Source organism: Ovis canadensis, chromosome 4 (genome assembly GCF_042477335.2).
Source record: "Ovis canadensis isolate MfBH-ARS-UI-01 breed Bighorn chromosome 4, ARS-UI_OviCan_v2, whole genome shotgun sequence".
NCBI classification, from domain to species: domain Eukaryota; kingdom Metazoa; phylum Chordata; class Mammalia; order Artiodactyla; family Bovidae; genus Ovis; species Ovis canadensis.
In genome coordinates, this window is record NC_091248.1 from 19,774,072 (window position 1) to 19,786,933 (window position 12,862).

The 12,862-nt window shown below is 51.5% G+C and overlaps 1 protein-coding gene across 9 annotated transcripts in view; it reads left to right on the forward strand.

Annotated features, from left to right (window-relative positions):
* Positions 1 to 12,862, forward strand: part of GRB10 (growth factor receptor bound protein 10) — a 209,306-nt gene that overhangs the window by 179,886 nt on the left and 16,558 nt on the right. For all 9 annotated transcript variants that reach the window (XM_069587312.1, XM_069587318.1, XM_069587315.1 and 6 more), the window contains 3 exons: positions 296 to 433; positions 1,946 to 2,056; positions 3,690 to 3,788. In XM_069587312.1, coding sequence (XP_069443413.1) covers positions 296 to 433; positions 1,946 to 2,056; positions 3,690 to 3,788 — 348 coding nt within the window. The remainder of the gene's footprint in view (positions 1 to 295; positions 434 to 1,945; positions 2,057 to 3,689; positions 3,789 to 12,862) is intronic.

Below are 12,862 nucleotides of genomic sequence, written 5' to 3' on the forward strand. Positions count from 1 at the left end.
TAAAGGGCAGGATGCTTAAACATATGGTCTTATTAAGAGATTTATGACTTCTGTTTTTCAGCGTTAAAAAGATCTGGTTTGCTTGTGTGTTTAAACACAAATTATATTTTAGGCACCACCAATTTAGAGGGGAATTTTAAGACTTTTGAAAGGAAAAATATTTGAAAGCACTCAGTTTAATACAAAAAGAGTATTTTGGTAATTCATAAAATGTTCCAGTGTCAATGATGCTCATAGTATGTCCTCATAATTTCACGTCAGTATTATCTGACTTTTAAAATTTTCTCTTCAACAGAATTTTTTAAACTCCAGTAGTTGTCCTGAGATTCAAGGGTTTTTGCACGTGAAGGAGCTGGGAAGGAAATCTTGGAAGAAGCTGTATGTGTGTTTGCGGAGATCCGGCCTCTATTGCTCCACAAAGGGAGCTTCGAAGGTGAGTTTCAAAGGCCCAACTGCCAGTCACACCAGGCTGGGAGGGTTCCGAGTAGAGGTGCGCACCATGGCCTCCTCCCAGCTCGTGACTTATTAAGCTGAGTGTGTAGCAGCTAAACTCAGAGTTCCTGGTGCACAGGTCTCCCTGGGAAAGCAGGTGATGTCAGACCTGAGGCCCGGGGGCTGTGTGCCCTCCCACCACCAAGCGGGCCAGCCCGGGCTCCCTCTGTGGGCTGGCGGCAGAGCCTCATGGCTGCCTGAGTCCCTCGGAAGATGCTGACTTAGGGTCTGTAATTTGGAAGTTGGTGTCTAGGATCGCCATAAGGATATTCAATGGATGATTGTCACCCTGATGCCAATCTAATATATGTTATTGCAGGTATTTTATGGAATAAATTGCAGTCTGTGTGTCCCCAGTGGGAAGAGGAGGTGAGGGATTGAAATGGCTGCAGGCCTCTGAAGAGAGCTGGGGTGTTGTGGGCTGGTCTTGCTGGGGTCTTTTGGTGTCTTTGCATTTCTGACCTGTTTTCCTGTAACATCTGAGGACACCTACCATGGTAGCATGCCCGCTGACCTTGGCCGTGCTGATACCATCCAAGAGCTGCAGTCTCTTCTGTTCCTGCCGGAGAGAGAGGGGAGGAGCTGGGGACGCCAAGGGCGGGTGCTGGCCCAGCATCCGGCTCTGGGAAGTCAGGAGAGAAGGGGCGTGGCGACCAGGGAAAGGGCGTGAGCTGTAGGGAAGGGGCGTGGCCACCAGAGAGGAGGGGCGTGGCCACCAGGGAAAAGGCGTGAGCTGGAGGGAATGGGCGTGGCCACCAGGGAAAGGGGGCATGGGCTGGAGGGAACGGGCATGGCATCAGGGTAATGGGGCATGAACTAGAAGGAAGGAGCATGGCCACCAGGGAGGAGGGCGTGGCCACCAGGGAAAGGGGGCATGAGCTGGAGGGAAGGGCCGTGGCTGCACTCCCTTCCTCTGAGGCTGCAGGTCTTCCTGGGTTACAGGGAGGTCCGCTTCCTCATTTCCCAGCTCTGATGTGCACCTTATGCGTCCTCCTCATTGCTGCTGAGCCCCAGGTCATTTGTCACCTAGAGGAGGGAACAGATGTGGGATGGACAGTTAAGGCACAGGATTGGGACATTTTGCGAGCAGTTGGCCACTGATCACTCAGCATAACAACCGTGGTGGGAGTCTTGCATTTGAGTGTATACTCCTAACCTTGACCATGGTTTGCAGATGTCCTGGTTTCCACTTTGAATATTACCTTACAAGGTGGAATATCAGATACATTGTATCCATCTGTCTGAATATTGGGAGGTGGGGTTTTTAGCAGGGGCTGGGGGATATGGTTTTAACTTGGTACTTACGTGACACCATGGTTATAACCTGTAGACTGTCAAAGGGGAGAGGTGTTGAGAGCACGCTTAGACTGCCCTCTGCTGACAAGGACAGGAAACACTTGCTCTTAGCTGTGCTGAGAAGTTCCCCCGTATAAACCTGACCACCTCCCCGCAGGAGCCCAGACACCTGCAGCTGCTGGCCGACCTGGAGGACAGCAGCATCTTCTCCCTGATTGCTGGCAGGAAGCAGTACAGTGCCCCTACAGACTATGGCTTCTGCATAAAGGTACCACCCACCCTGAGACTCATGGTGAACTTTGAAATTAAACCAGCGACCTCCTCTCTTGGTTGTTGCTTTTTAAAAACAACAAACAGTTTCACATGGGATTTATGCACTGGTGTAAAAATATTTCATGTGTGCTTTCAGTGTGTCGGGCCTTGAGTAGCGCAGATGCTCAGAGAAAAGCAGAATCCCTGATGCACAGTGCCCCATGGCTTAGGGCGATGGGCCCCGTGGTTTAGGGACCCCCCAGCCTGTCATCTGAGTGGCCTCCAGGGTACTGAGTAAGCTGATGCCTTGTGTGTGGGCTTCCAGTAACCAGGACATTAGTCTAGGGGTGACCACAGCTCTGCTTGTCACTGTGCAGGTGTGTGAGGGCGCATGCTCACACATAGGCTCACATGCGCACACATGCATGTACATAGCTGCACACGCCATGTGAACAAGCACATGTGGACGTATGTGTGCATGCTTACGTGCACACACACACACAGTCCTTCCTACTCGGTGAGGTTGTGTTGTCAGTCATCATAATGTAGAGATTTACTGAATTACCCACTGTGCACGAGACAGTCTGCTGAGGTTTCTACCTCCATCATCTTCCTGGGTCTTCCCAGGTGCTCACAGGGTGGGAACTGCCCAGCCCTGCTGCCCACACGAGGTTGCCAGTGAGCGAGCCCATAGTCCCCCAGCTGGGCTGTCTTCTAAGCTGGAGGAGGAGACAGGGCACAGGGAGCCTATTCCATCCAAAAATACTATTTTTCTGCTTGACTTGGTGAAGCTTCTTTGGTTGCAAGTGGTAAGAACTGACCTCAAACCCCCTGAAGGGCGCAGTGCACAGGCGGCTGGTGGAGAGCGGCTCGTGGGGGACTGGAGCCGTCCCTCTTTCCCCTGGCCCACATGCCAGCCCACAGCCCTGCGGCCTCTGCCTCTCCCACTGTATCCACCACACGCAGAGCTGTCCTTCAACTCTCTTCCACATCCAGGTTCCCGAAGCAGAGAGCTGGGCTAGTCTGACCCCTCAGGGCCCCTCGGGTCTGGGCTTAGAGGGCCCAGCCCAGCCTGTGCCTGTAGGCTTTCTTCCATCACAGCCAGCCCCTGCCCCTGGGTGGGCACCTGCCAGCTCTCCGCTGTCTCTTCTACGGCCACACTGGTCTCCCTCTCTGGGCCTTTCCACAGCGTCTGTCCTTGGCCTCCACAGCCCTGAGTCTTGGAGGCTCCTCCCTGCCTCAGCTCACCCTGCGGGCCCTTCCTGCAGCTGCCTCTTCCTCAGAGGTGACGGAAGGCACCTCCTTCCAAAATCCCTGAGTGGCTGTCCTTCCCGGAACCCACCTTCCGTGCAGGAGCTAGACGCCCCGCTATCCCCCCCACCTTGATGGTTCCCTTTCCTGATTGTCTCCCCCAACACTCACCGTGGGAGGATGGCCGATCACTCAGCCAAGTACTAAGTAACCAACTAGCAGGCCCGGCCTGTGCCCCGCAGAGCCGTGAGTGATGCCCAGTGCCCAGGCGCACGCACCTGCCCGTGCTCCCGTCTCTGTCACCTGGTGGGCTGTGCTGCGGGTGGAGCTCTGCTCTGCCCTGAGAGGAAGGGTGGTCCTGACTCACCCTCACACTCACAGTCTCCCTTCTCCTTTAGCCTAACAGAGTCAGGAACGAGGCTAAGGAGCTGCGCTTGCTCTGCGCCGAGGATGAGCAGAGCCGCACGTGCTGGGTGACAGCCTGCAGGCTCCTCAAGGTGGGTCCCCGTGGTCGCGGGGTGTGTGTGTGTGAACCCATGGTCACTACGTGTATGTCATCCCGAGGTCACTGTGTGGATCATCCCCCGGTCCCTGTGTGTGTCACCCCACGGTCACTATGTGTGCGTGTCAGCCCCGAGGTCACTGTGTGTGTCACCCCACACTCCTATGTGTGCAGGTCAGCCCCGAGGTCACTGTCTGTGTGTGTCACCCCACACTCCTATGTGTGCAGGTCAGCCCCGAGGTCACTGTCTGTGTGTGTCACCCCACACTCCTATGTGTGCAGGTCAGCCCCGAGGTCACTGTCTGTGTGTGTCACCCCACACTCCTATGTGTGCAGGTCAGCCCCGAGGTCACTGTGTGTGTGAACCCACGGTCACTATGTGTGCTTGTTAGCCCCAAGGTTAATGTGTGTGCGTCACTGTGGTCACCGTGTGTGTGTCATCCCGAGGTCACTGTGTGTGTGTGTGTGTGTGTGTGTGTGTGTGTGTGTGTCTCCCCGAGGTCCCTGTGTGTCTGTATCATCCCCCGGTCACTGTGTGTGTGTGTTGTGTGTGTGTGTGTGTGTGTCTCCCCGAGGTCCCTGTGTGTCTGTATCATCCCCCGGTCACTGTGTGTGTGTGTTGTGTGTGTGTGTGTGTGTGTCTCCCCGAGGTCCCTGTGTGTCTGTATCATCCCCCGGTCACTGTGTGTGTGTGTGTGTGTGTGTGTGTATGTGTGTGTGTGTGTCTCCCCAAGGTCCCTGTGTGTCTGTATCATCCCCCGGTCACTGTGTGTGTGTGTGTGTGTGTCTCCCCGAGGTCCCAGTGTGTCTGTATCATCCCCCGGTCACTGTGTGTGTGTGTTGTGTGTGTGTGTGTGTGTGTGTCTCCCCGAGGTCCCTGTGTGTCTGTATCATCCCCCGGTCACTGTGTGTGTGTGTTGTGTGTGTGTGTGTGTGTGTGTGCGTGTGTCTCCCCGAGGTCCCTGTGTGTCTGTATCATCCCCCGGTCACTGTGTGTGTGTGTGTGTGTGTGTCTCCCCGAGGTCCCTGTGTGTCTGTATCATCCCCCGGTCACTGTGTGTGTGTGTGTGTGTGTGTGTGTGTGTGTCTCCCCAAGGTCCCTGTGTGTCTGTATCATCCCCCGGTCACTGTGTGTGTGTGTGTGTGTGTGTGTGTGTGTCTCCCCGAGGTCCCTGTGTGTCTGTATCATCACCCGGTCACTGTGTGTGTGTACGTGTGTGTGTCTCCCCAAGGTCCCTGTATGTCTGTGTTATTCCCCCCATCCCTGTGTGTGTGTGTGTGTGTGTGTGTCTCCCCGAGGTTCCTGTGTGTCTGTATCATCCCCCGGTCCCTATGTGTGTGTGTATCATCCCCAGTCACTGTGTGTGCCTGTCAGCGGTCACTCTGTGTGTGTGCGCGCGCGCGCGTGTGTGTGTGTGTGTGTGTGCATGTGTCACTGGTCACTGAGTGAGACCCCGAGGTCACAGCGTGTGGCAGTGCGCACCTCTCCACTGGTGATGCCTCTCACCCTCCATGCCCCGTCACTGGGCTCTGGGAGTCGAGGGTCCTCGCACGTGTACTCAGTCTCAGAAGCTCCAGCAGAGCCGTTACACCAGCGGAGCCGGAGCCAGTTCCCGACCTGATGCTGGTGGCACTTAGGGTGGGAGCAGGCTGTGCTGTGCTTTGCAGCACATTGAGCAGCCTGCCCTCATGTCTCCCATGAGATGCCAGCAGCACCCCAGCAGCTGAGACGGCCCCAGGTGTCCCCTGGGTGTGGGGAGGGTTGAGAACCACTGCCTTAGAGAAATGGGGAACCAAAGGTCGGGACCAAGGAGTCAGAAGATGGGAGTGGGCTGGGCGCACATAGGTCATCAGGAGCGTGATGGCTTCCCTGTTGCAGCATCGCACTTGGGAATTCCCAGAGTGCCAGGGCCTTCCAGGAGACATGGCGGGTCGTCTGGCCCCTCACAGGGCCTCGAGGGAAGCAGTGTCCCCCAACAGTCATTCTAAAGAAAATGTCTTGCTCGGACCATCTCGTGGGATTGCACCCCACAGCGATTTCACAGAAACGGCCCAGGTGACCTCACATGCCCTATAGAAGGGCAGGGCAGTGCACCACCGTGTAATATGGCACAGAGTGTTCCTCTGCACACACACACCATGTGCTGGAAATTCCTTAGTATAGAAAGTCCTTGTGAGTTACAGGTTAGCTGATAAAACAGACTCGGCCCAAGTCGAGGGCTGGAAGGGACGCGTGTTTGCTTAGCTGCGGCCGCCACGTGCAACCAGTCTCTTGCAGAAGTCCCCAGCCGTCCCTGAGGCTTCCAGCTATTGCGGGACTCTGGGTGGCGTCCCTTGGAGACAGATGGGGGAGGCTGAGCTCTGAGACTCCTGAGAGGTGCTGCAGGCTTCCCGGAGAGGCAGCCAGTGTTCTTCTGTCCCAGAACCTTCCTTTGTTTTATTTTTTGTCACTGAGGAAACAGAGAACAGTTAAGATAGAAATGTTACTGTTCTGTAATAGAAGAGGAGGTGCTGTGCTGGTGTCAGACGTCTTACGTCACAGGCTGCTCCCTGACACTGTGCTGTGCTCAGTCATGTCTTCAGAACCCTACGGATAGTAGCCCACCAAGCTCCTCTGTGCATGGGATTCTCCAGGCAAGAGTACTGGAGTGGGTTGACATTTCCTCCTCCAGGGGATCTTCCCAACCCAGGGATTGAACCCTTGTCTCCTAGGTCTCCTGCATTGGCAGGCACATTCTTTACCACTCACGCCACCTGGGAAGCCCCCTGACCCCTGACAGGCAGTTCAGTCACTCAGCCGTGTCCAGCTTTTTGTGACCCCCATGGACAGCAGCACGCCAGGCCTCCCTGTCCATCACAACTCCCGGAGTTACTCAAACTCATGTCCACTGAGTCAATGATGCCTGCCAACCATCTCATCCTCTGTCGTCTCCTCCTCCTGCCCTCAATCTTTTCCAGCATCAGGGTCTTTTCAAATGAGTCAGCTCCTCACATCAGGTGGCCAAAGTATTGGAGTTTCAGCTCCAGCATCAGTGCTTCCAGTGAACCCCAGGACTGATCTCCTTTAGGATGGACTGGTTGGATCTCCTTGCAGTCCAAGGGACTCTCAAGAGTCTTCTCCAAAACCAAGGTTCAAAAGCACCAATTCTTCAGCACTCAGCTTTCTTTATAGACCAGCTCTCACATCCATACATGACCATTGGAAAAACCATAGCCTTGACTAGATGGAACTTTGTTGACAAAGTAATGTCTCTGCTTTTTAATATGCTGTCTAGGTTGGTCATAACTTTCCTTTCAAGGAGTAAGCATCTTTTATTTTCATGGCTGCAGTCACCATCTGCAGTGATTTTAGAGCCCAAAAAAGTAAAGTCAGCCACTGTTTCCACTGTTTCCCCATCTATTTCCCATGAAGTGATGGGACTGGATGCCATGATCTTCATTTTCTGATTGTTGAGCTTTAAGCCAACTTTTTCACTCTCCTCTTTCACTTTCATCAAGAGGCTCTTTAGTTCTTCTTCACTTTCTGCCATAAGGGTGGTGTCATCTGCATATCTGAGGTTATTGATATTTCTCCCGACCATCCTGATTCCAGCTTGTGCTTCATCCAGCCCAGCGTTTCTCATGATGTGCTCTGTATAGAAGTTAAATAAGCAGGGTGACAATATACAGCCTTGACGTACTCCTTTTCCTGTTTGGAACCAGTCTGTTGTTCCATGTCAAGCTCTAACTGTTGCTTCCTGACCTGCATACAGATTTCTCAAGAGGCAGGTTAGGTGGTCTGGTATTCCCATCTCTTTCAGAATTTTCCACAGGTGGTTGTGATCCACACAGTCAAAGACGTTGGCATAGTCAATAAAACAGAAGTACGTGTTTTTCTGGAACTCTCTTGCTTTTTTGATGATCCAGAGGATGTTGGCAATTTGATCTCTGGTTCCTCTGCCTTTTCTAAAACCAGCTTGAACATCAGGAAGTTCATAATTCACGTATTGCTGAAGCCTGGCTTGGAGAATTTTGAGCATTACTTTACTATCATGTGAGATGAATGCAATTGTGTGGTAGTTTGAGCATTCTTTGGCATTGCCTTTCTTTGGGACTGGAATGAAAACTGACCTTTTCCAGTCCTGTGGCCACTGCTGAGTTTTCCAAATTTGCTGGCATATTGAGTGCAGCATTTTCACAGCATCATCTTTTAGGATTTGAAATAGCTCAACTGGAATTCCATCACCTCCACTAGCTTTGTTTGTAGTGATGCTTCTTAAGGCCCACTTGACTTCACATTCCAGGATGTCTGGATCTAGGTGAGTGATCACACCATCATGATTATCTGGGTCATCAAGATCTTTTTTGTACAGTTCTTCTGTGTATTCTTGCCACCTCTTCTTAATATCTTCTGCTTCTGTTAGGTCCATACCGTTTCTGTCCTGACAAGCTGGTGTTAAAGCCAAGTGTCCCTCAATAGAGAGCTGGTTCCCTGAGTTAAGGGATTTTCAAGCAGAGAGCCCCTCTGTGGCTGGAGAAGGAACAGGCTCCTCTCAGGGTTCTGCAGTGGGGAATGTTCCAGGATGTACTATTAACAATTCAACAGCACAGTGCAGAAGGGTGTTTAGAGAGATCACTGCATTTGTGGGATGAGGGGTGGAGGTACGTGTTCACATTTGCTGGTGTGTAAACGTGAGGCGGCAGGCGAACGTGGAGGCTGCTCACAGGAGCCTGGAGGCTGTGGGGCAGGCAGGGCAGATGTGCAGGGAGGCCGTCAAGGTTTTGTGTTTGTGTGATTTCATTAATTTTTTTCTCTGCAAAAATATAACCTCTTTCGGAGAAAGCAAAAAGGAGATGCATTAGGAAGGGATACTGAGACGTCCTATTCCATGGGTAACAGGCAGTGATGTGGCCCTACTCTGACCCAGCCTCTCACGTGAGCAGGGTGGGCATCTCTGTGCTGTCATAACCAGGCGCAGGGAGGGAGCGACCGAGCTCGCAGTGGCCGTGATACCTGGCTGTTATTAGTGCCAGCGACTCGTGTTCTGTGTGTGCTGGCACAGTGTGAACGTTCCGGAGCATCCACTGTGGGCCACGCATCACCTCACACCTGGGACCTCACTGCTCACAGCAGCTCTGTGCACACACGCACAACCATCCTCAGAGCACAGGTGACGGACTTGAAGCCCATGACTTACCTCACATGGCTGCTAGCACGGGGCTGAGGCAGCAGCAGGACCCCAGCGTGCTGGCCCCAGAACTCCATCCCTGACCGGCACTCTCACTGCCTCCCTGAGAGTCTCCAGGAAACAGATCCATCCATTCCAGACGTGAGCCTGTTGACCAAGTCACACTGCCCCGAGGGAACCCCTGACTCCGCCTCCCACAGCGCCGTCCTGCAGGGAGGCAGGGCCTGGCCCGGGTCACTGCAGCAAGGCAGTGGTGGCTGGAGCCTTTCTCAAGTGAACAGCAGTGGGGTCATATCCTCCCATCTTGGCTGGGCACACCCTGGGGCTCCTGCCTCTACAGAGCAGACAGCATCAGCCTCTGGTGTGAGGGGTCCCTTACAGACATCCAGGTCTCCTCCCTGCCTGCCCTCAGCTCCATTCATCTTGCTCAGTGGGGCGAAGCATAATTGGAAGACAAGGTCCTCCTTGATGACCTCACCCTGCACCCCCACATTGCCTCAATAACAGGACGTTATCGAGGAGACCGGCACCCTTTGAAAGTGCTAGGGAACCTTCTCAAACGCCTCCTGTTCCCCTGGCCCTGCAGCGTCACCAGCTTCTTGGACTGTGAGCAGTGGTTCAGTCAGTGGTCAGTCTTGTCTTCTTCATGGGGAGACCTGTTCTCAGGCTGCAGGGACCTGACCTGGAGAGGCTCAAGGCTCCTTTCACTTTTCCTTGGTTCTGCTGTCATGTCCAGGGGCCATCCTGCCTGGCTCCCCCCAGATCCTCAGAGCTGGGATGACCTAGTGCTCGGAACATAAGAGATGCTCAGAAAGTGTGCACTGAATGAAAGTGGAAACTGACCCAAATACCTGCCTGGCTTTTGGTGATGTTGCAACAGCAATTTGGATGCTATAAAAATCCCAGGGTGTTTTTGAGAGGAAAGCGTTCCTTTGAGTTAACTTAGGACCTTCCTGTTTCTCTTAAGTACCAACCCAATTACACCTCCTTTAAAATATATATGTGTGCCTATATATATATATATACATATATATATATATATATAGCTCAAACCTCCTGGGGGGGAAACTGGCTAGTATCTGCTTTTATTCCTGTACCTTCCTACTACAGTGTTTCCGAAGTGATTTCATAGACTCCAGGGGCTGTGCAGGGAGTGTGAAAACTGTGTTACCTACCATATCCTTCCTGTGGCCCTCCACCTTCTAGAAGCTTCTTAAGCTATTACAATTCTTCCCCAAGAGGGAGATCTTGCTTCATCAACACAAGATTCTGTAGGGCAATGGTCCCCCATGCTTTTTGGCACCAAGGACCAGTTTTCTGGGAGATAATTTTTCCATGGACTGAGGCAGGGTGGGGTGGTTTCCAGATGATTCAAGCACATTGCATTTATTGTGTACTTTAGTTCCGTTATTATTACATTATATGATGAAATCATTCTACGACTTAGCACAGTGCAGAATCAGTGGGAGCCCTGAGCTTGTTTCCTGAGCTCAGGCAGTAATGCAAGTGATGGGGAGTGGCTGTAAGTACAGATGAAGCTTCACTTGCTCACCTGCTGCTGTGCAGCCCAGATCCTAACAGGCCAAGAACCAGCACGTTTGTGACCCAAGGGTTGGGGACCCCTACTCTAGGGAATTCCCTGGTGGTCCAGTGATTAGGACTCAGCGCTTTCACTGCTAGGGCCCAGGTTCAATTCCTAGTAGGGGACTAAGATCCTGTAAGCCACCCAAGCAGGGCTAAAAAGTACATATAATTTTTTTTTAAGTCTGGAGTTCTTAAAAAAGCTTTAAAACAACAACAGCAAAACAAAGCAAAAAAACCCCACAGGATTCTGTAATGAATTCCTTAACATGGAAAAGGCAGTTAAAGTGGATGTGGGGCACAAAGGCAGCCAAGGAGCCTCCTACCTGGCACAGGCATCTGGAGCAGAGGTTGCTCACAGCACCTGGAAGCCACACAAGAGCAGGGACTGAGGAGTTGTGTTGGGTAGAGGCAGACTGTCCCAACTCTGCTGATAGCACCGGTGGTTTGCTGCAAGCTCATCATATGCCACGCCCCTGCTTGGAACTTCCTGTTACCCCATTTGATCATCATGAGAACCTGGGGGAAAATTCCACCCTCACAGTACAGTGAGGAGAGAGTGCTGGGAGCGTGGCTGGCCAAGACTCCATGTCCCTTGGGGGACTTTCTTGGGAAGCCCAGGTGGGACTTGGAGAATGGCTCATGGGGGTTCCAGCCTCCCATCTGGTGGTGCCACCTGCCAGCACGCAGCCACGCTCACTGCCTCTTTGGATCCCAGAAGTTCAGACCTATGGTTCCCGAAAGCCAGTCCTCTGACTGCTGAGAATTTGGGGAAACATCTTCTCTAGGGCCAGGCTTCCCTGGTGGCTCAGCGGTAAAGAAGCTACCTGCCAATGCAGGAGACACAGGTTTGATCCTTGGTCCGGGAATATCCCCTGGAACAGGAAATGACAACCTACTCCAGCATTCTTGCCGGGAGAACCACATGGAGAGAGGAACCTGGTGGGCTATAAGTTCATGGGGTCTCAGAATTGGACACAACTTAGTGACTAAACAACAACAACTTCTCTGGGGCACAGCAAAACAAAGCAAATGGGGACAGTGCAGTCAGCTTTCCACAAAGCTGTTGATAGTAATAGCTGTGTTCACAGTAAAGCTTTATTCTTACCTGAGAGTGTGTAAACTTAGCTAATTTAAACTTTCTAAAACTCTGATTGTCTGATCTATTATCTCAACAGTGTTTTATAAGATATTGTTGATATGGTGGTAGATCAGCAATTAACTTTGGCGTGTACATATGTTGTCTTATTTGGAAAATTAGATGCTAGGGCTTAAGACAGTCACAGATTTTTTTTTTCCCCCAAAAAAATCTGATAACTTCCTGAAACCTAAAATAATGAAACTCCCTGATGTAGACCTTCCCTTTTACCTTCTTTCCTGCAAGAGGATCTCTCAAGTCCAGTGGTTCCCAAATTTTATTTTTATGTAGCAGAGCCCATTTCCCCATTCCCCCATTTCAATTTTTGTTTAGAAACAGCCACCACTCATAGCATCTCTGAAGCGCATTTCCACCCTGAAACAGTTTGAAAGCCTGCCTGCCCCATCCCTTCCTGCCTCTTGTCCACCTACTGCACTGCATGGTGTGTGAGCAGCCCCCAGTTCACGCCTGTGTGAACTATAAACACAGATGTCTTTCCTACGTGAACAGATGGAAATAGGGGAATTAAAGTACATGAGAGCAGAAAGGAAGGAAGGCGTGTAAAACCCAGTCATTTTGAAAATGGGAACAGTCAGGACAGACTTTGCATGTCTCCCTATGTTGTGGTTTTAAATCAAGATGAAATGGGCATTCTTTGCAAAACAGAAAACCCTTAAAATTAACTGGAAAATCCAGAGGGAGAAATTGAACTCCCATTTAAAAAAAAAAAAAAATGAGTTCCTTTAAACTTTGAGAAATATTCAAGCTCTGTGTTGTGTAAGCTGTAACAGAGCCAGGAATAACACTGTATGCTGAGGTTTTGGTCACCTTCACTCATCAGGGCCTGTGCTGTCCTTTTGGATACTAGTCAGATGTGGCCATAGAGACTGCATTTCGTTTTTCCTGAATCCACATTCTTCTCTCTGGGACCAGAACTCCACTCAGCAGCCATTTGAATATGAGCCTGCTGACGACAAAATCTCTCCATGTTTATTTTGACTTTGCTTTCATTATTGAGGGAACTTTTCACAGTTGATCAAGTCCTAGATTAAGGGTTATTTTATCCTGTTCCTCCCCCTTCCCATTGTCTTCTGACTCTCATCATGCAGGTTAAAAAGTTAGCTGTCCTTCTTCTCATCGCTTCTTTATAACAAGAAGTTATATATAAAATACCAAGTCTTT